Raw genomic sequence first — 23961 nt, 5'->3', positions numbered from 1 at the left:
AATCATTTGACAAGATTGCATTAGTCAGTGTACTGAAAACAGTGCACAAAGTCATTGCAACCCAGAATACACCATACATTTTGATACGCCAGCATCATGTAGTCATATCCACTGATTGCTTAAATATCATAATACATGGAAATCTATGCAATAACTTATCTTCGGGTCTACATCATCATGTTCTGCTAAAATATTAGTTGCACCATGAAAATATTACACTTCCATTATATTCAACAGATAAACACTATTCTTCCAAAAGTTGATTCCACATGAGGAAACAAAGTAAGCCAAGAAAAAAAGGACATCAGTTTTACTTACAGTTTTTCCTGGGTAATTCCAGTTGATATTCACCACTTCATTATCCATTACTAGACAAGTCACAAAGATGGGTTCACCCACTTTCACTACCGTTTTAAGAGCTTCTATTTCAACTTTAAGGTCCTTAGCCACTAAAACATAAGGTACAAGAAGATAATGTTAAAATCCATCTCAGTGGGAACAGATTTAATAACACTTTTAATTTATCAATACCAACAGGCTGTTCAGAAATGAAAAAGATATAATTTAATGTTTTTAATAAATGATTCTGTTTGTTATTTGTAACAAAATTGTAGAATACATTTATGATTTTACTACAAATGGCAAAAAGAGAACACCTTCCCCCTTAATATCATCAGAAAGAGTAAAGACATTCTCAATATTACAATGAAAAGAAATTCTAAAGTAAAATGTCATTTTATAGCCCGATAGCATCCCTAATTAAATTACATTGTAGAGTAACAAAAATATAGGAAATAATAACAAGTTATGTATTTGGTGTTTTATGCTGGTTGATCATTATCCAATTATACTGTGCCAATTATGTCATTTACCATTTAATATCAAGATGTCAAAATCACCATAAATAGTCTTCTAATTTAAACTTCCTTGATCTTTCAAAGGTTATAAAGTTAAGTATTAATCACCAAAAGGTAACATAGTACTAACTATCTTTAATGGACTTGACATTTAGTCACCAGAGGAACAGTTTATTGCCTCATTAAGTTATCATATAATTATATACACAGGGTTGTGATGGGGACTAAGTGGCATAATGTGCTTGCACCATGCAACCTAGGTTTGAAATAAGTCCAGACCAATAGAATGAAAATCTCTTCTATTTTTTCACTGTAAGGGACTAATGTGAAATTGGTCTAGGCAAGCTCCGCTCAGTTCCTAATCAGTATGGGCATCACTAACCACAATTTGGCAATCTCACTCAGAGAGGCTAAAAGGAGAAGATGGGTGGTGTGTGAGAAAATTTACACTAATACAGCAGACAGCATTCTCCCGAGGCTTTGGTTAGGGCACATTGTTGGACAGAGTACAGGGAGCTCATGCTGTATCTGTCTGCACTATGCCTGGCTTAGGTGGGCTTAATACTCAACACTGATATCACTTACATTAAAAGGAAAAGATGTTTGAAAGAAATAACAAAGTTTAACTTTTTTAAAAAGAAAGAGGCATTTGTTTTCAATACCAATAACCTTTCACACTAACTGGTAAAATATTATCTAAATGCATAAACAATATTTCTCTAACTCTGACATGGAGGTTGTTGACTATAGAATTGCTTTATTTTGAATTGATGACAAATAAACTTAATCCCAGAAAGTAGAATTCTGTACATCACAGCTAGTGTTGATCTAATGAAAGACAATAACTTCAAGAGTTACTTCACCTTTAAATGTATTAACAATGTACTCTTCTGATCTGTGCTCCACACCATTGATTGTTGCGATGCAGATGTACGTCCCCTCTTTGAAGAGGCCAATGAATCCTTCTTTATTATTATAGGTGGCAGAGATCATGCTCTTAGTATCCATATTACGCAGGGTGACATGGACATCTGGATCGGACACACGACATGGGATTTCTGCAACCTCACCCTCTGCTGCCATTACTATATTTTCAAAATTTGTTGGCGGGACGAAAGGATAGTCAGGATCTGAAAAAAGACCAATGCATTTAACAATTAACTCCGCTTTGACAGTGTTTGAAAAATGCTAATTTAAAAATGAATTTAGTATAAAGTCTAAATGTAGGTGTGACATACTTTGCAGGATATCACAAAGCATCTCCAATAACCTACATCAAAAAATACTTTAAATGGAATCAGTTTATACCGGAAAGTATTTTCATTTCGCATTAGCGACTTACACGGTTTACACTCTACGTCTGTCACTTATATACTATTACACTGCTTCTGTTAGAACAAGAATTTGGACCCAATGTCCAACATGTTTTCAATAAGAACTATTATGCTGTGCCTTGTTTCCACGACAGAGCTTTTCCTGAAGTAAGTCCAGCATTATTCAATTCCAGAATGAACTTTGGATTACAAAACTTTGTACCAGTGTCGCACTAGAACAAGACGACACCCCAGCGACTTTAGTTAGAGCTTTGGTCACAGAAAGCCAACTAATTCAAATGGCTGAGTGCTTGGCAACTATAAGGTTGTCACATCAACTAATTTCTCTTGGTTTGAATGACTTTCAGCTGCTCTCAGCCAATCTGCAGAAGGGAGGTGCAGCTTAGAGCAAAGGAAAAAGTGATGTCATCCAACTTGTCATTCATATTTTGACTCCTAAGAGCCAACCATAGAGCACCATGGAAAACCTCCAATTCAAACTGTCCACGCCGTCCAGATGGAAGGGTCACAGCTATTACATAAACTAGCGGTGGAGAATGTAACAATCTAATTGGAAGAATTTTGTGCTTTTATGAATAAATCTTTAGAATATGTGAGAATACTTCCGAACCTTCTGTCCTTCTGAAGCTACTGTTGGCTTTTTGAACTGAAGCCTGCATTTCTTAAGTAACAGACATGTGATCCTACAATATATAGCCACGCAATTAGAATGTGAAGTTTTAAAAAAGCCTAAACATTTTAACCTACCCCGCCTGGCGGGAGATTGATGGGATCAGATCACCTATTCTTATTTTTAAAAACTGCTGTTTTTTTGCAGTAGTCAGTGGAGATTCACAAGCAGCTTCAGTAAAGAAAGACTTGCATTTATATAGTGTCTTTCACAACCTGAGGATGTCTCAAAGTGCTTTACAGCCAATGAAGTGCATTTGAAGTGTAGTCACTGTTATAATGGAAACACGGCAGCCAATTTGCACACAGCAAGCTCCCACAATGTGATAATGAACACAAAATCTGTTTTTGTGATGTTGGTTGAGGGATAAATATTGGCCAGGACACCGGGGAAAACTCCCCTGCTCTTCACCAAAATAGTGCCATAGGATCTTTTACATCCACCTTGGAGAGCAGTTGGGGCCTCAGTTTTAATGTCTCATTCAAAAAACGGCAACTCTGACAGTGCAGCACTCCCTCAGTACTGCACTGGAGTGTCAGCCTACATCTTCATGCTCAAGACTCTGGAGTGGGACTATGAACCCACAGCCTTTTGCCTTAGAGGCAAGAGTGCTACCAACTGAGCCACAGTTGACTAGTAGACACAGGATGGGGTGGGCAGGGGGTTGTTGTAACCAGGGGGCATATTGGCAGCACTGGGCAGCCATGGGAAACAGTGATGGCATGGTAGGGACTAGCCATTGATGGCACGGTGGGGACTAGGCATTGTCACCATTGATGGCACGGTGGGGACTAGCCATTGTCACCATTGATGGCATGGTGGGGACTAGCCATTGTCACCATTGATGGCACGGTGGGGACTAGCCATTGTCACCATTGATGGCACGGTGGGGATTAGCCATTGTCACCATTGATGGCACGGTGGAGACTAGCCATTGTCGCCATTGATGGCACGGTGGGGATTAGCCATTGTCACCATTGATGGCACGGTGGGGACAAGCCATTGTCACCATTGATGGCACGGTGGGGACTAGCCATTGTCACCATTGATGGCACGGTGGGGACTAGCCATTGTCACAATTGATTGCAAGGTGGAGACTAGCCATTGTCTCCATTGATGGCATGGTGGGGACTAGCCATTGTCACCATTGATGGCACGGTGGAGACTAGCCATTGTCACCATTGATGGCACGGTGGGGACTAGCCATTGTCACCATTGATGGCACGGTGGGGACTAGCCTTTGTCACCATTGATTGCACGGTGGGGACTAGCCATTGTCACCATTGATTGCACGGAGGAGACTAGCCATTGTCACCATTGATTGCACGGTGGGGACTAGCCATTGTCACCATTGATGGCACGGTGGGGACTAGCCATTGTCACCATTGATGGCACGGTGGGGACTAGCCATTGTCACCATTGATGGCACGGTGGGGACTAGCCATTGTCACCATTGATGGCACGGTGGGGGCTAGCCATTGTCACCATTGATTGCACGGTGGGGACTAGCCATTGTCACCATTGATGGCACGGTGGGGACTAGCCATTGTCACCATTGAGGGCACGGTGGGGACTAGCCATTGTCACCAATGAATGCACGGTGGGGACTAGCCATTGTCACCACTGAATGCACGGTGGGGACTAGCCATTGTCACCATTGATGGCACGGTGGGGACTAGCCATTGTCACCATTGATGGCACGGTGGGGACTAGCCATTGTCACCATTGATGGCACGGTGAGGACTAGCCATTGTCACCATTGATGGCACGGTGGGGACTAGCCATTGTCGCCAATGATGGCATGGTGGGGACTAGCCATTGTCACCATTGATGGCACGGTGGTGACGAGCCATTGTCGCCATTGATGGCACGGTGGGGACTAGCCATTGTCACCATTGATGGCACGGTGGGGACTAGCCATTGTCAACATTGATGGCACGGTGGAGACTAGCCATTGTCACCATTGATGGCATGGTGGGGGCTAGCCATTGTCACCATTGATGGCACGGTGGAGACTAACCATTGTCACCATTGATGACACGGTGGGGACTAGCCATTGTCACCATTGATGGCACGGTGGAGACTAGCCATTGTCACCATTGATGACACGGTGGGGACTAGCCATTGTCACCATTGATGGCACGGTGGAGACTAGCCATTGTCACCACTGATGGCACGGTGGGGACTAGCCATTGTCACCATTGATGGCACGGTGGGGACTAGCCATTGTCACCATTGATGGCACGGTGGGGACTAGCCATTGTCACCATTGATTGCACGGTGGGGACTAGCCATTGTCACCATTGATGGCACGGTGGCGACTAGCCATTGTCACCATTGATGGCATGGTGGGGACTAGCCATTTTCACCATAGATGGCACGGTGGGGACTAGCCATTGTCACCATTGATGGCATGGTGGGGACTAGCCATTGTCACCATTGAGGGCACGGTGGGGACTAGCCATTGTCACCATTGATTGCATGGTGGGGACTAGCCATTGTCACCACTGATTGCACGGTGGGGACTAGCCATTGTCACCACTGATTGCACGGTGGGGACTAGCCATTGTCACCATTGATTGCACGGTGGGGACTAGCCATTGTCACCATTGATTGCACGGTGGGGACAAGCCATTGTCACCATTGATGGCACGGTGGAGACTAGCCATTGTCACCATTGATGGCACGGTGGGGACTAGCCATTGTCACCATTGATGGCACGGTGGGGACTAGCCATTGTCACCATTGATTGCACGGTGGGGACTAGCCAATGTCACCATTGCTGGCATGGTGGGGGCTAGCCATTGTCACCATTGATGGCACGGTGGCGACTAGCCATTGTCACCATTGATGGCATGGTGGAGACTAGCCATTGTCACCATTGATTGCACGGTGGGGACTAGCCATTGTCACCATTGATTGCACGGTGGGGAATAGCCATTGTCACCATTGATGGCATGGTGGCGACTAGCCATTGTCACCATTGATTGCACGGTGGGGACTAGCCATTGTCACCATTGATTGCACGGTGGGGAATAGCCATTGTCACCATTGATGGCACGGTGGGGACTAGCCATTGTCACCATTGATGGCACGGTGGAGACTAGCCATTGTCGCCACTGTTGGCACGGTGGGGACTAGCCATTGTCACGATTGATGGCACGGTGGGGACTAGCCATTGTCACCATTGATGGCATGGTGGGGACTAGCCATTGTCACCATTGATGGCACGGTGGGGACTAGCTATTGTCACCACTGATTGCACGGTGGAGACTAGCCATTGTCACCATTGATGGCACGGTGGGGAATAGCCATTGTCACCATTAATGGCACGGTGGGAACTGGCCATTGTCACCATTGATGGCACAGTGGAGACTAGCCATTGTCACCATTGATGGCACGGTGGGGGCTAGCTATTGTCACCATTGATGGCACGGTGGGGACTAGCCATTGTCACCATTGATGGCACGGTGGGGACTAGCCATTATCACCATTGATGGCACGGTGGGGACTAGCCATTGTCACCATTGATGGCACGGTGGGGACTGACCATTGTCACCATTGATGGCATGGTGGAGACTAGCCATTGTCACCATTGATGGCACGGTGGGGACTAGCCATTGTCACCACTGATTGCACGGTGGGGACGAGCAATTGTCACCATTGATGGCACGGTGGGGACTAGCCATTGTCGCCATTGATGGCACAGTGGGGCTAGCCATTGTCACCATTGATGGCACGGTGGAGACTAGCCATTGTCACCTTTGATGGCACGGTGGGGACTAGCCATTGTCACCATTGATGGCACGGCGGACACTAGCCATTGTCACCATTGATGGCACGGTGGGGACTGGCCATTGTCACCATTGATGGCACAGTGGAGGCTAGCCATTGTCACCATTGATGGCACGGTGGGGACTAGCCATTGTCACCATTGATGGCACGGTGGGGACTAGCCATTGTCACCATTGATTGCACGGTGGGGACTAGCCATTGTCACCATTGATGGCACGGTGGGGACTCGCCATTGTCACCATTGATGGCACGGTGGAGACTAGCCATTGTCATCATTGATGGCACGGTGGTGACTAGCCATTGTCACCATTGATTGCACGGTTGGGACTAGCCATTGTCACCATTGATGGCACGGTGGGAACTAGCCATTGTCACCACTGATTCCACGGTGGGGACTAGCCATTGTCACCATTAATGGCACGGTGGAGACTAGCCATTGTCACCATTGATGGCACGGTGGGGACTAGCCATTGTCACCATTGATGGCACGGTGGGGACTAGCCATTGTCACCATTGATTGCACGGTGGGGACTAGCCATTGTCACCATTGATGGCACGGTGGGGACTAGCCATTGTCACCATTGAGGGCACGGTGGGGACTAGCCATTGTCACCACTGAATGCACGGTGGGGACTAGCCATTGTCACCACTGAATGCACGGTGGGGACTAGCCATTGTCACCATTGATGGCACGGTGGGGATTAGCCATTTTCACCATTGATGGCACGGTGGGGACTAGCCATTGTCACCATTGATGGCACGGTGAGGACTAGCCATTGTCACCATTGATGGCACGGTGGGGACTAGCCATTGTCGCCATTGATGGCATGGTGGGGACTAGCCATTGTCACCATTGATGGCACGGTCGGGACGAGCCATTGTCGCCATTGATGGCACGGTGGGGACCAGCCATTGTCACCATTGATGGCACGGTGGGGACTAGCCATTGTCAACATTGATGGCACGGTGGAGACTAGCCATTGTCACCATTGATGGCATGGTGGGGACTAGCCATTGTCACCATTGATGGCACGGTGGAGACTAACCATTGTCACCATTGATGGCACGGTGGGGACTAGCCATTGTCACCATTGATGGCACGGTGGAGACTAGCCATTGTCACCATTGATGGCACGGTGGAGACTAGCCATTGTCACCATTGATGGCACGGTGGGGATTAGCCATTGTCACCATTGATGGCACGGTGGGGACTAGCCATTGTCACCATTGATGGCACAGTGAGGACTAGCCATTGTCACCATTGATGGCACGGTAGGGACTAGCCATTGTCGCCATTGATGGCATGGTGGGGACTAGCCATTGTCACCATTGATGGCATGGTGGGGACGAGCCATTGTCGCCATTGATGGCACGGTGGGAACTAGCCATTGTCACCATTGATGGCACGGTGGGGACTAGCCATTGTCAACATTGATGGCACGGTGGAGACTAGCCATTGTCACCATTGATGGCATGGTGGGGACTAGCCATTGTCACCATTGATGGCACGGTGGAGACTAACCATTGTCACCATTGATGGCACGGTGGGGACTAGCCATTGTCACCATTGATGGCACGGTGGAGACTAGCCATTGTCACCATTGATGGCACGGTGGAGACTAGCCATTGTCACCATTGATGGCACGGTGGGGATTAGCCATTGTCACCATTGATGGCACGGTGGGGACTAGCCATTGTCACCATTGATGGCACGGTGAGGACTAGCCATTGTCACCATTGATGGCACGGTGGGGACTAGCCATTGTCGCCATTGATGGCATGGTGGGGACTAGCCATTGTCACCATTGATGGCACGGTGGGGACGAGCCATTGTCGCCATTGATGGCACGGTGGGGACTAGCCATTGTCACCATTAATGGCACGGTGGGGACTAGCCATTGTCAGCATTGATGGCACGGTGGAGACTAGCCATTGTCACCATTGATGGCATGGTGGGGACTAGCCATTGTCAACATTGATGGCACGGTGGAGACTAGCCATTGTCACCATTGATGGCATGGTGGGGACTAGCCATTGTCACCATTGATGGCACGGTGGAGACTAACCATTGTCACCATTGATGGCACGGTGGGGACTAGCCATTGTCACCATTGATGGCACGGTGGAGACTAGCCATTGTCACCATTGTTGGCACGGTGGAGACTAGCCATTGTCACCATTGATGGCACGGTGGGGATTAGCCATTGTCACCATTGATGGCACGGTGGGGACTAGCCATTGTCACCATTGATGGCACAGTGAGGACTAGCCATTGTCACCATTGATGGCACGGTAGGGACTAGCCATTGTCGCCATTGATGGCATGGTGGGGACTAGCCATTGTCACCATTGATGGCATGGTGGGGACGAGCCATTGTCGCCATTGATGGCACGGTGGGAACTAGCCATTGTCACCATTGATGGCACGGTGGGGACTAGCCATTGTCAACATTGATGGCACGGTGGAGACTAGCCATTGTCACCATTGATGGCATGGTGGGGACTAGCCATTGTCACCATTGATGGCACGGTGGAGACTAACCATTGTCACCATTGATGGCACGGTGGGGACTAGCCATTGTCACCATTGATGGCACGGTGGAGACTAGCCATTGTCACCATTGATGGCACGGTGGAGACTAGCCATTGTCACCATTGATGGCACGGTGGGGATTAGCCATTGTCACCATTGATGGCACGGTGGGGACTAGCCATTGTCACCATTGATGGCACGGTGAGGACTAGCCATTGTCACCATTGATGGCACGGTGGGGACTAGCCATTGTCGCCATTGATGGCATGGTGGGGACTAGCCATTGTCACCATTGATGGCACGGTGGGGACGAGCCATTGTCGCCATTGATGGCACGGTGGGGACTAGCCATTGTCACCATTAATGGCACGGTGGGGACTAGCCATTGTCAGCATTGATGGCACGGTGGAGACTAGCCATTGTCACCATTGATGGCATGGTGGGGACTAGCCATTGTCACCATTGATGGCACGGTGGAGACTAACCATTGTCACCATTGATGGCACGGTGGGGACTAGCCATTGTCACCATTGATGGCACGGTGGAGACTAGCCATTGTCACCATTGATGGCACGGTGGAGACCAGCCATTATCACCATTGATGGCACGGTGGGGACTAACCATTGCCACCACTGATGGCACGGTGGGGACTAGCCATTGTCACCATTGATGGCACGGTGGGGACTAGCCATTGTCACCATTGATGGCACGGTGGGGACTAGCCATTGTCAGCATTGATTGCACGGTGGAGACTAGCCATTGTCACCATTGATGGCACGGTGGCGACTAGCCATTGTCACCATTGATGGCATGGTGGGGACTAGCCATTTTCACCATAGATGGCACGGTGGGGACTAGCCATTGTCACCATTGATGGCATGGTGGGGACTAGCCATTGTCACCATTGATGGCACGGTGGGGACTAGCCATTGTCACCATTGATTGCTTGGTGGGGACTAGCCATTGTCACCACTGATGGCACGGTGGAGACTAGCCATTGTCACCATTGATGGCACGGTGGAGACTAGCCATTGTCGCCATTGATGGCATGGTGGGGACTAGCCATTGTCACCATTGATGGCACGGTGGGGACGAGCCATTGTCGCCATTGATGGCACGGTGGGGACTAGCCATTGTCACCATTAATGGCACGGTGGGGACTAGCCATTGTCAACATTGATGGCACGGTGGAGACTAGCCATTGTCACCATTGATGGCATGGTGGGGACTAGCTATTGTCACAATTGATGGCACGGTGGAGACTAACCATTGTCACCATTGATGGCACGGTGGGGACTAGCCATTGTCACCATTGATGGCACGGTGGAGACTAGCCATTGTCACCATTGATGGCACGGTGGAGACTAGCCATTGTCACCATTGATGGCACGGTGGGGACTAACCATTGCCACCACTGATGGCACGGTGGGGACAAGCCATTGTCACCATTGATGGCACGGTGGGGACTAGCCATTGTCACCAATGATGGCACGGTGGGGACTAGCCATTGTCACCATTGATTGCACGGTGGAGACTAGCCATTGTCACCATTGATGGCACGGTGGCGACTAGCCATTGTCACCATTGATGGCATGGTGGGGACTAGCCATTTTCACCATAGATGGCACGGTGGGGACTAGCCATTGTCACCATTGATGGCATGGTGGGGACTAGCCATTGTCACCATTGATGGCACGGTGGGGACTAGCCATTGTCACCATTGATTGCATGGTGGGGACTAGCCATTGTCACCACTGATTGCACGGTGGGGACTAGCCATTGTCACCATTAATGGCACGGTGGAGACTAGCCATTGTCACCATTGATGGCACGGTGGGGACTAGCCATTGTCACCATTGATGGCACGGTGGGGACTAGCCATTGTCACCATTGATTGCACGGTGGGGACTAGCCAATGTCACCATTGATGGCACGGTGGGGGCTAGCCATTGTCACCATTTATGGCACGGTGGCGACTAGCCATTGTCACCATTGATGGCATGGTGGAGACTAGCCATTGTCACCATTGATTGCACGGTGGGGACTAGCCATTGTCACCATTGATTGCACGGTGGGGAATAGCCATTGTCGCCATTGATGGCATGGTGGCGACTAGCCATTGTCACCATTGATGGCATGGTGGAGACTAGCCATTGTCACCATTGATTGCACGGTGGGGACTAGCCATTGTCACCATTGATTGCACGGTGGGGAATAGCCATTGTCACCATTGATGGCACGGTGGGGACGAGCCATTGTCACCATTGATGGCACGGTGGAGACTAGCCATTGTCGCCACTGTTGGCACGGTGGGGACTAGCCATTGTCACGATTGATGGCATGGTGGGGACTAGCCATTGTCACCGTTGATGGCATGGTGGGGACTAGCCATTGTCACCATTGATGGCACGGTGGGGACTAGCTATTGTCACCACTGATTGCACGGTGGAGATTAGCCATTGTCACCATTGATGGCACGGTGGGGACTAGCCATTGTCACCATTGATTGCACAGTGGAGACAAGCCATTGTCACCATTGATGGCTCGGTGGGGACTAGCCATTGTCACCATTGATGGCACGGTGGGGGCTAGCCATGGTCACCAGTGATGGCACGGTGGGGACTAGCCATTGTCGCCACTGATTGCACGGTGGAGACTAGCCATTGTCACCATTGATGGCACGGTGGGGAATAGCCATTGTCACCATTGATGGCACGGTGGGGACTGGCCATTGTCACCATTGATGGCACAGTGGAGACTAGCCATTGTCACCATTGATGGCACGGTGGGGGCTAGCTATTGTCACCATTGATGGCACGGTGGGGACTAGCCATTGTCACCATTGATGGCACGGTGGGGACGAGCCATTTTCACCATTGATGGCACGGTGGGGACTAGCCATTGTCACCATTGATGGCACGGTGGGGACTGACCATTGTCACCATTGATGGCATGGTGGAGACTAGCCATTGTCACCATTGATGGCACGGTGGGGACAAGCCATTGTCATCACTGATTGAACGGTGAGGACTAGCAATTGTCACCATTGATGGCACGGTGGGGACTCGCCATTGTCGCCATTGATGGCACAGTGGCGACTAGCCATTGTCACCATTGATGGCACGGTGGAGACTAGCCATTGTCACCTTTGATGGCACAGTGGGGACTAGCCATTGTCACCATTGATGGCACGGTGGAGACTAGCCATTGTCACCATTGATGGCACGGTGGGGACTGGCCATTGTCACCATTGATGGCACAGTGGAGACTAGCCATTGTCACCATTGATGGCACGGTGGGGTCTAGCCATTGTCACCATTGATGGCACGGTGGGGACTAGCCATTGTCACCATTGATTGCACGGTGGGGACTAGCCATTGTCACCATTGATGGCACGGTGGGGACTAGCCTTTGTCACCATTGATGGCACAGTGGAGACTAGCCATTGTCACCATTGATGGCACGGTGGTGACTAGCCATTGCCACCATTGATTGCACGGTTGGGACTAGCCATTGTCACCATTGATGGCACGGTGGGAACTAGCCATTGTCACCACTGATTCCACGGTGGGGACTAGCCATTGTCACCATTAATGGCACGGTGCAGACAAGCCATTGTCACCATTGATGGCACGGTGGGGACTAGCCATTGTCACCATTGATGGCACGGTGGGGACTGACCATTGTCACCATTGATGGCATGGTGGAGACTAGCCATTGTCACCATTGATGGCACGGTGGGGACTAGCCATTGTCACCACTGATTGCACGGTGGGGACTAGCAATTGTCACCATTGATGGCACGGTGGGGACTAGCCATTGTCACCATTGATGGCACGGTGGAGACTAGCCATTGTCACCATTGATGGCACGGTGGGGACTAGCCATTGTCACCATTGATGGCACGGTGGTGACTTGCCATTGTCACCATTGATGGCATGGTGGAGACTAGCCATTGTCACCATTGATGGCACGGTGGGGACTAGCCATTGTCACCATTGATGGCACGGTGGAGACTAGCCATTGTCACCATTGATGGCACGGTGGGGACTAGCCATTGTCACCATTGATGGCACGGTGGGGACTGACCATTGTCACCATTGATGGCATGGTGGAGACTTGCCATTGTCACCATTGATGGCACGGTGGGGACTAGCCATTGTCACCATTGATGGCACGGTGGGGACTAGCTATTGTCACCATTGATTGCACGGTGGGGACTAGCCATTGTCACCACTGATTGCACGGTGGGGACTAGCCATTGTCACCATTGATGGCACGGTGGAGACTAGCCATTGTCACCATTGATGGCATGCTGGGGACTGGCCATTGTCACCATTGATGGCACAGTGGAGACTAGCCATTGTCACCATTGATGGCACGGTGGGGACTAGCCATTGTCACCATTGATGGCACGGTGGGGACTAGCCATTGTCACCATTAATTGCACGGTGGGGACTAGCCATTGTCACCACTGATTGCACGGTGGGGACTAGCCATTGTCACCACTGATTGCACGGTGGGGACTAGCCATTGTCACCATTGATTGCACGGTGGGGACTAGCCATTGTTAGCATTGATTGCAAGGTGGGGACTAGCCATTGTCAGCATTGATTGCACGGTGGAGACTAGCCATTGTCACCATTGATGGCACGGTGGCGACTAGCCATTGTCACCATTGATGGCATGGTGGGGACTAGCCATTTTCACCATAGATGGCACGGTGGGGACTAGCCATTGTCACCATTGATGGCATGGTGGGGACTAGCCATTGTCACCATTGATGGCACGGTGGGGACTAGCCATTGTCACCATTGATTGCTTGGTGGGGACTAGCCATTGTCACCACTGATGGCACGGTGGAGACTAGCCATTGTCACCATTGATGGCACGGTGGAGACTAGCCATTGTCGCCATTGATGGCATGGTGGGGACTAGCCATTGTCACCATTGATGGCACGGTGGGGACGAGCCATTGTCGCCATTGATGGCACGGTGGGGACTAGCCATTGTCACCATTAATGGCACGGTGGGGACTAGCCATTGTCAACATTGATGGCACGGTGGAGACTAGCCATTGTCACCATTGATGGCATGGTGGGGACTAGCTATTGTCACAATTGATGGCACGGTGGAGACTAACCATTGTCACCATTGATGGCACGGTGGGGACTAGCCATTGTCACCATTGATGGCACGGTGGAGACTAGCCATTGTCACCATTGATGGCACGGTGGAGACTAGCCATTGTCACCATTGATGGCACGGTGGGGACTAACCATTGCCACCACTGATGGCACGGTGGGGACTAGCCATTGTCACCATTGATGGCACGGTGGGGACTAGCCATTGTCACCAATGATGGCACGGTGGGGACTAGCCATTGTCACCATTGATTGCACGGTGGAGACTAGCCATTGTCACCATTGATGGCACGGTGGCGACTAGCCATTGTCACCATTGATGGCATGGTGGGGACTAGCCATTTTCACCATAGATGGCACGGTGGGGACTAGCCATTGTCACCATTGATGGCATGGTGGGGACTAGCCATTGTCACCATTGATGGCACGGTGGGGACTAGCCATTGTCACCATTGATTGCATGGTGGGGACTAGCCATTGTCACCACTGATTGCACGGTGGGGACTAGCCATTGTCACCATTAATGGCACGGTGGAGACTAGCCATTGTCACCATTGATGGCACGGTGGGGACTAGCCATTGTCACCATTGATGGCACGGTGGGGACTAGCCATTGTCACCATTGATTGCACGGTGGGGACTAGCCAATGTCACCATTGATGGCACGGTGGGGGCTAGCCATTGTCACCATTGATGGCACGGTGGCGACTAGCCATTGTCACCATTGATGGCATGGTGGAGACTAGCCATTGTCACCATTGATTGCACGGTGGGGACTAGCCATTGTCACCATTGATTGCACGGTGGGGAATAGCCATTGTCGCCATTGATGGCATGGTGGCGACTAGCCATTGTCACCATTGATGGCATGGTGGAGACTAGCCATTGTCACCATTGATTGCACGGTGGGGACTAGCCATTGTCACCATTGATTGCACGGTGGGGAATAGCCATTGTCACCATTGATGGCACGGTGGGGACGAGCCATTGTCACCATTGATGGCACGGTGGAGACTAGCCATTGTCGCCACTGTTGGCACGGTGGGGACTAGCCATTGTCACGATTGATGGCATGGTGGGGACTAGCCATTGTCACCGTTGATGGCATGGTGGGGACTAGCCATTGTCACCATTGATGGCACGGTGGGGACTAGCTATTGTCACCACTGATTGCACGGTGGAGATTAGCCATTGTCACCATTGATGGCACGGTGGGGACTAGCCATTGTCACCATTGATTGCACAGTGGAGACAAGCCATTGTCACCATTGATGGCACGGTGGGGACTAGCCATTGTCACCATTGATGGCACGGTGGGGGCTAGCCATGGTCACCAGTGATGGCACGGTGGGGACTAGCCATTGTCGCCACTGATTGCACGGTGGAGACTAGCCATTGTCACCATTGATGGCACGGTGGGGAATAGCCATTGTCACCATTGATGGCACGGTGGGGACTGGCCATTGTCACCATTGATGGCACAGTGGAGACTAGCCATTGTCACCATTGATGGCACGGTGGGGGCTAGCTATTGTCACCATTGATGGCACGGTGGGGACTAGCCATTGTCACCATTGATGGCACGGTGGGGACGAGCCATTTTCACCATTGATGGCACGGTGGGGACTAGCCATTGTCACCATTGATGGCACGGTGGGGACTGACCATTGTCACCATTGATGGCATGGTGGAGACTAGCCATTGTCACCATTGATGGCACGGTGGGGACAAGCCATTGTCATCACTGATTGAACGGTGAGGACTAGCAATTGTCACCATTGATGGCACGGTGGGGACTCGCCATTGTCGCCATTGATGGCACAGTGGCGACTAGCCATTGTCACCATTGATGGCACGGTGGAGACTAGCCATTGTCACCTTTGATGGCACAGTGGGGACTAGCCATTGTCACCATTGATGGCACGGTGGAGACTAGCCATTGTCACCATTGATGGCACGGTGGGGACTGGCCATTGTCACCATTGATGGCACAGTGGAGACTAGCCATTGTCACCATTGATGGCACGGTGGGGTCTAGCCATTGTCACCATTGATGGCACGGTGGGGACTAGCCATTGTCACCATTGATTGCACGGTGGGGACTAGCCATTGTCACCATTGATGGCACGGTGGGGACTAGCCTTTGTCACCATTGATGGCACAGTGGAGACTAGCCATTGTCACCATTGATGGCACGGTGGTGACTAGCCATTGCCACCATTGATTGCACGGTTGGGACTAGCCATTGTCACCATTGATGGCACGGTGGGAACTAGCCATTGTCACCACTGATTCCACGGTGGGGACTAGCCATTGTCACCATTAATGGCACGGTGCAGACAAGCCATTGTCACCATTGATGGCACGGTGGGGACTAGCCATTGTCACCATTGATGGCACGGTGGGGACTGACCATTGTCACCATTGATGGCATGGTGGAGACTAGCCATTGTCACCATTGATGGCACGGTGGGGACTAGCCATTGTCACCACTGATTGCACGGTGGGGACTAGCAATTGTCACCATTGATGGCACGGTGGGGACTAGCCATTGTCACCATTGATGGCACGGTGGAGACTAGCCATTGTCACCATTGATGGCACGGTGGGGACTAGCCATTGTCACCATTGATGGCACGGTGGTGACTTGCCATTGTCACCATTGATGGCATGGTGGAGACTAGCCATTGTCACCATTGATGGCACGGTGGGGACTAGCCATTGTCACCATTGATGGCACGGTGGAGACTAGCCATTGTCACCATTGATGGCACGGTGGGGACTAGCCATTGTCACCATTGATGGCACGGTGGGGACTGACCATTGTCACCATTGATGGCATGGTGGAGACTTGCCATTGTCACCATTGATGGCACGGTGGGGACTAGCCATTGTCACCATTGATGGCACGGTGGGGACTAGCTATTGTCACCATTGATTGCACGGTGGGGACTAGCCATTGTCACCACTGATTGCACGGTGGGGACTAGCCATTGTCACCATTGATGGCACGGTGGAGACTAGCCATTGTCACCATTGATGGCATGCTGGGGACTGGCCATTGTCACCATTGATGGCACAGTGGAGACTAGCCATTGTCACCATTGATGGCACGGTGGGGACTAGCCATTGTCACCATTGATGGCACGGTGGGGACTAGCCATTGTCACCATTAATTGCACGGTGGGGACTAGCCATTGTCACCACTGATTGCACGGTGGGGACTAGCCATTGTCACCACTGATTGCACGGTGGGGACTAGCCATTGTCACCATTGATTGCACGGTGGGGACTAGCCATTGTTAGCATTGATTGCACGGTGGGGACTAGCCATTGTCACCATTGATGGCACGGTGGAGACTAGCCATTTTCACCATTGATGGCACGGTGGGGACTAGCCATTGTCACCATTGATGGCACGGTGGGGACTAGCCATTTTCACCATTGATGGCACGGTGGGGACTAGCCATTGTCACCATTGATGGCACGGTGAGGACTGACCATTGTCACCATTGATGGCATGGTGGAGACTAGCCATTGTCACCATTGATGGCACGGTGGGGACTAGCCATTGTCACCACTGATTGCACGGTGGGGACTAGCAATTGTCACCATTGATGGCACGGTGGGGACTAGCCATTGACGCCATTGATGGCACAGTGGGGACTAGCCATTGTCACAATTGATGGCACGGTGGAGACTAGCCATTGTCACCTTTGATGGCACGGTGGGGACTAGCCATTGTCACCATTGATGGCACGGTGGAGACTAGCCATTGTCACCATTGATGGCACGGTGGGGACTGGCCATTGTCACCATTGATGGCACAGTGGAGACTAGCCATTGTCACCATTGATGGCACGGTGGGGACTAGCCATTGTCACCATTGATGGCACGGTGGGGACTAGCCATTGTCACCATTGATTGCACGGTGGGGACTAGCCATTGTCACCATTGATGGCACGGTGGGGACTAGCCATTGTCACCATTGATGGCACGGTGGAGACTAGCCATTGTCACCATTGATGGCACGGTGGGGACTAGCCATTGTCACCATTGATTGCACAGTTGGGACTAGCCATTGTCACCATTGATGGCACGGTGGGAACTAGCCATTGTCACCACTGATTCCACGGTGGGGACTAGCCATTGTCACCATTAATGGCACGGTGGAGACTAGCCATTGTCACCATTGATGGCACGGTGGGGACTAGCCATTGTCACCATTGATGGCACGGTGGGGACTGACCATTGTCACCATTGATGGCATGGTGGAGACTAGCCATTGTCACCATTGATGGCACGGTGGGGACGAGCCATTGTCACCACTGATTGCACGGTGGGGACTAGCAATTGCCACCATTGATGGCACGGTGGGGACTAGCCATTGTCACCATTGATGGCACGGTGGAGACTAGCCATTGTCACCATTGATGGCACGGTGGGGACTAGCCATTGTCACCATTGATGGCACGGTGGGGACTAGCCATTGTCACCATTGATGGCATGGTGGAGACTAGCCATTGTCACCATTGATGGCACGGTGGGGACTAGCCATTGTCACCATTGATGGCACGGTGGAGACTAGCCATTGTCACCATTGATGGCACGTTGGGGACTAGCCATTGTCACCATTGATTGCACGGTTGGGACTAGCCATTGTCACCATTGATGGCACGGTGGGGACTAGCCATTGTCACCATTGATGGCACGGTGGGGACTAGCCATTGTCACCATTGATGGCACGGTGGGGACTAGCCATTGTCGGCACGGTGGCGACTAGCCATTGTCACCATTGATTGCACCTTGGGGACTAGCCATTGTCACCACTGATTGCACGGTGGGGACTAGCCATTGTCACCACTGATTGCACGGTGGGGACTAGCCATTGTCACCATTGATTGCACGGTGGGGACTAGCCATTGTTAGCATTGATTGCACGGTGGGGACTAGCCATTGTCACCATTGATGGCACGGTGGAGACTAGCCATTTTCACCATTGATGGCACGGTGGGGACTAGCCATTGTCACCATTGATGGCACGGTGGGGAATAGCCATTGTCACCATTGATGGCACGGTGGGGACTGACCATTGTCACCATTGATGGCATGGTGGAGACTAGCCATTGTCACCATTGATGGCATGGTGGGAACTAGCCATTGTCACCACTGATTGCACGGTGGGGACTAGCCATTGTCACCATTGATGGCACGGTGGGGACTAGCCATTGTCACCATTGATGGCACGGTGGGGACTAGCCATTGTCACCATTGATGGCACGGTGGGGACTAGCCATTGTCGCCATTGATGGCACGGTGGGGAATAGCCATTGTCACCATTTATGGCACGGTGGGGACTAGCCATTGTCACCATTGATGGCACGGTGTGTACTAGCCATTGTCAGCACTGACTGCACGGTGGAGACTAGCCATTGTCACCATTGATTGCACGGTGGTGACTAGCCATTGTCACCATTGATGGCACGGTGGGGACTAGCCATTGTCACCATTGATGGCACGGTGGGGACTAGCCATTGTCACCATTGATTGCACGGTGGAGACTAGCCATTGTCACCATTGATGGCACGGTGGGGACTAGCCATTGTCACCATTGATGGCACGGTGGAGACTAGCCATTGTCACCATTGATGGCACGGTGGGGACTAGCCATTGTCACCATTGATGGCACGGTGGGGGGGGTGGTAAGTGAGTGCAGGCCTGCTGAGATATAGATGATAAGGGTTGAGGTTAACTGTTGGTAAATAATTTAAATACACCACTGCACGTTATTAGTGGAAATATATATATGACACTCCAGGTTCAACCAGCCCAGCCAATAAAAAAAACCTGTGTTCATCTTTACTTTACTCTGATGTTAGAGGTAGTGGAAGCAGGAAAACCATGCGATGGTAATGCAATCAATCATGATGTTCCATCACCCTCTCCCCACCATCCCCCCCCCCCACCCCAATAAAATCATATTCTCATTTCAGTCCGTACTGCAAAATCTTGAAAGATTCAAACTTCATGAAATTTGTGCTGGATTACGACTTTCCCAATTGATTTTGTTGGCATCCTTCCTGGAATATCCTTGGCACATCTTTATGTTGTCTTTGCCTTTTTCTGCTCCTGGTTAAATTGGCTGCTGGGTTTCCTACATTACAACAGTGACTACACTTCAAAAGTGCTTCATTGGCTGTAAAGCGCTTTGGGATGTCCGGTGGTCATGAAATGCGCCATATAAATGCAAGTCTTTCTTTCTATCTTTCTTTCTGGTCCCCTACAGTTGAATATTCTGCCAATATTCATCAGCAAAGCGCGCACATAAGTTAGATAACAGCATCTGTCAATCAACCCCAGAAAAGAGTCAAAACCTTCAGGAGAGGAAGGGGGAAGAAATTTGCTGAGAATAAAATATATTTATTATATCAGAGTCAGAACAGCCAGCACAAATTTCTGAGATAAACTTTTATGGCTTCTGAACCAAATCTGAAAAAGGTAGTCAGATACCCAGCATATCCAAGGTAAAAGATAGGTAGCAGTAGCTCGCCTGACAGCTCAGTTGGTACATACCAAAGCCATACAGTCCTTGGAAGTGCCAGGTTCAATCTCCAGGCAGCGCATGAGTTAGCTGATCTCAGCCATGTTGTTACAACTGGGGGGAGATTTTGCCAGCCCTGGGGAGGCAGGTATGGAGGTGGGACTGCTGGGAAAATGGAGGAATTTGGGGGCGGGTGCACCTCCATGCCATCTTCCTAGGAGGCAGGTAGCCGTCCCGTGCGGGTCCCGTCTCCTTGGAGGCTGGAAGGGATTAAAGCCTATGACAGGTAATTAACAGGCAGAAAATAGGATTATCCCCTTTTTGCCCTCACAAGTGCGGGCTTCCCGAAGGCTCCAAAACCCGCCAGGTCAGCGAGGCGAGTACTGGGTCTGCGGGGGTCGGGGGGTGCAAAAGTGTGGTGTGAAGGTAAGTGATGGGTGCAAGAGTGTAGAGGTGAGTATCTGAGGTAAGTGCAAAGTGTTAGTAAAAGTGTACTTACCTTTGTTTTTTCCTGCAGGCTTCAGTCGGTGAGTATGCGAAGAGTCTCAGACCTCCGTGTTGTAGATGAGAGATGGCCGTTGTATTCTCAGATGCAACAACCATCTCATTTCTGTAAAAGAAAGAAGTTTGATGAGGTCTTGAATTCAAGACCTCATCAAACTAAAGAGAGTATCATTGTTTGACAGCTTCACAGAGCTGTCAAATGATGATAATTCATCTGTCAAAATTTTTGACAGATGAAACGTCATACGTTGACGTTCTCTGCAACTAGCTTTCCCTTAATTGGCCTGCTAAGCCCGCAAGGCGGGCTTAACAAGGTCAATCAAGGGAAAATAGTGTGGGATGGTCACAAATCGATGGAGGCGGGACATCGACCCGCCAAGCAGCAGTCCCGCCTCCAACGTGCCCCCATTAACAAAATCGCCCCCTTGGTGTCTGTCCCCAGGCTAGAGAGGGTGAAAAGAAAATCAGCCACCGTTCCCTTTTCCTGACTGCTAGCCAATGAGTCCTGCTGGAAAATGCGTGCTTCTGAGGTCATGAGGTGCGGTCATGATAGAGCTCAGCTGCAATCCTCACAAGGGTTGATAGGTTGCCAACACTCGCTGTATTGGCTCACACTTAGAGTGATCACGTGGCTGAGGTAGTGGTACCCCAGTAAGTTTACCACAGCAGCATAGGGCTTTCAGATGAGATGGGGAGAAAAATAGTATGGGAGGGGTGTGAGGAAAGGCAGCTAATAAAGCCACTGGCAGTTAAACCTGATAGTTTCTTGTGTACAGAGTTGAGCTGTTCCCTTACACATACACGCACCTGGAATGAAAACATAGATATCCCGGCCCTCAATCTCATCATTGTCATCGAGCTGGAGTGCTGGATAGTAGCAGGTATACATGCCAGTATAGATTCCTGTTACATCATGGATCTCAAGTGTTTGCACAAAGTTTCCGCTGTTGTTGTTTTCATCTTTTCTATTGATATTCTCACCATAAGGTTCATAAAATGGCAACTCCCAATTCACTTCATTCTCCCCAGAGCACTTCAGACTTAATGATGTATGGAGAGCAACTCTTATTTCAACTTTGTTGGGGTAAACATCTGGTAACTTTTGGCACTTGGCCAGTTGGGGCCCTAAAAGCAAGCAAAAGAAGCATGATCATTATTCACAGAACTAAAAGGATACTCCGCTGTGCTCAATTATCTTCTGTCGGGGTTGATTACTTCAATGTCACCACAAGCAGAATGAAATGCCGTGTAAACATTGGAATGCTCAAACAAGGAGTAATTATTTACAGTGCTCCCAAATTCATTTTTCATCCCATCCTTTGGTATTGGTCCCTCCCATAAATTATACACCAGCTATGGGGATGGGCGAGTGCCCTGGCACCAGACCTCCACCAATCAAATTCTGTAACACTCTGCTAGGTGGTTTAGGAGAGCACTTCCAAGAATTCTTCCCCACCATGGGCAAGTATCTCACATCCACTTGGCTCCTCCTCTGATGGCCTGGCTGATACTGGAAGATCACGAAGGCACACATTGAACATCTTACCACACCACAGCCTAAGACTACACAAATACTTTATGCCACCAATCACTAAAAATAATGTTATTTTTAATTTAATTCTGAATAAGAAAAAGCTCACACACTTTCCCATCAATATAAAAAGTGAATAATAAAAATGGAATGTTGGAACTAATACAGGCTATGAAAATACACGATTAATGGTTTTCCAAATGAATGTTCCCGGTGTGAAACCTCACCCACCAGGAGCACATATCTTTACATTTTTAGGCATGTTCCCCATGATTTTCTGTCCAAATGGGTGAAAAATCATAGGAGCATGCCTACTATTTCCTGGCAGGTGAAGCTCCAGGCCCAAAGTATGCATTTGGAAAACAGGATCAATTGTACTTATTGTTGTATATATTATTCGGATAAGAGCTGAGTGCCAAGTAAGGACCAATGTCTAGAGCCATCTGAAGAATACAGCTACTCGATGAACAAAGGTACTTCCATTACTCTCAGTGCTCCATACAACCCCCTCTTTGGTTCCTTGCAGTTGTCCCTGCATTGGCAGCCACACCTAGGCAACTTGCTTCAGTTGAGCGACAAAATTAGATAAGGGCATCTGCTGTTTCAGCCATTAATGAATACCGAGGAATGTCTGTCTTTGAGTAAATAAACCTATGTGGTAGATCGGGCAGAAAAACCTAGGCTACTTATGAAGATCTACTCCCCAAGGCAAGTGCTAGATATAGCTTTTGGAAAAGGAAGACAGCAAGGGTAAGTTTGACATTGTATTTGTCCTCCATTTATGGGAACAGAGGACGTAACTAACAGGGTAGATAAAGGGGAACCAGTGGATGTAGTATATCTGGATTTCCAAAAGGCATTCAATAAGGTGCCACATAAAAGGTTGCTACGCTCATGGGGTTGGGGGTAATATATTACGATGGATAGAGGATTGGTTAACGGATAGAAAACAGAGTAGGGATAAATGGAGCATTTTCTGGTTCGCAGGCTGTAACCAGTGGGGTGCCGCAAGGATCAGTGCTGGGGCCTCAGCTATTTAAAATCTATATTAA

General features: G+C 49.9%; 1 protein-coding gene across 2 annotated transcripts in view; it reads right to left on the bottom strand.

The window, feature by feature from the left end:
* The window catches only part of pdgfra (platelet-derived growth factor receptor, alpha polypeptide), a 69832-nt gene that overhangs the window by 30113 nt on the left and 15758 nt on the right, over positions 1-23961 (bottom strand). For both annotated transcript variants that reach the window (XM_085969999.1, XM_085970002.1), the window contains exons 3-5: positions 22186-22503; positions 1721-1987; positions 319-449 (exon numbers count right to left, since the gene is read on the bottom strand). In XM_085969999.1, coding sequence (XP_085826125.1) covers positions 319-449; positions 1721-1987; positions 22186-22503 — 716 coding nt within the window. The remainder of the gene's footprint in view (positions 1-318; positions 450-1720; positions 1988-22185; positions 22504-23961) is intronic.

Source organism: Somniosus microcephalus, chromosome 2, assembly GCF_052327205.1.
Source record: "Somniosus microcephalus isolate GS21.2 chromosome 2, FLI_Smic_1.0, whole genome shotgun sequence".
In the NCBI taxonomy this organism is placed as follows: domain Eukaryota; kingdom Metazoa; phylum Chordata; class Chondrichthyes; order Squaliformes; family Somniosidae; genus Somniosus; species Somniosus microcephalus.
Note: the sequence above shows the minus strand (reverse complement) of the source record. Positions and strands in the feature narration are given on the sequence as shown.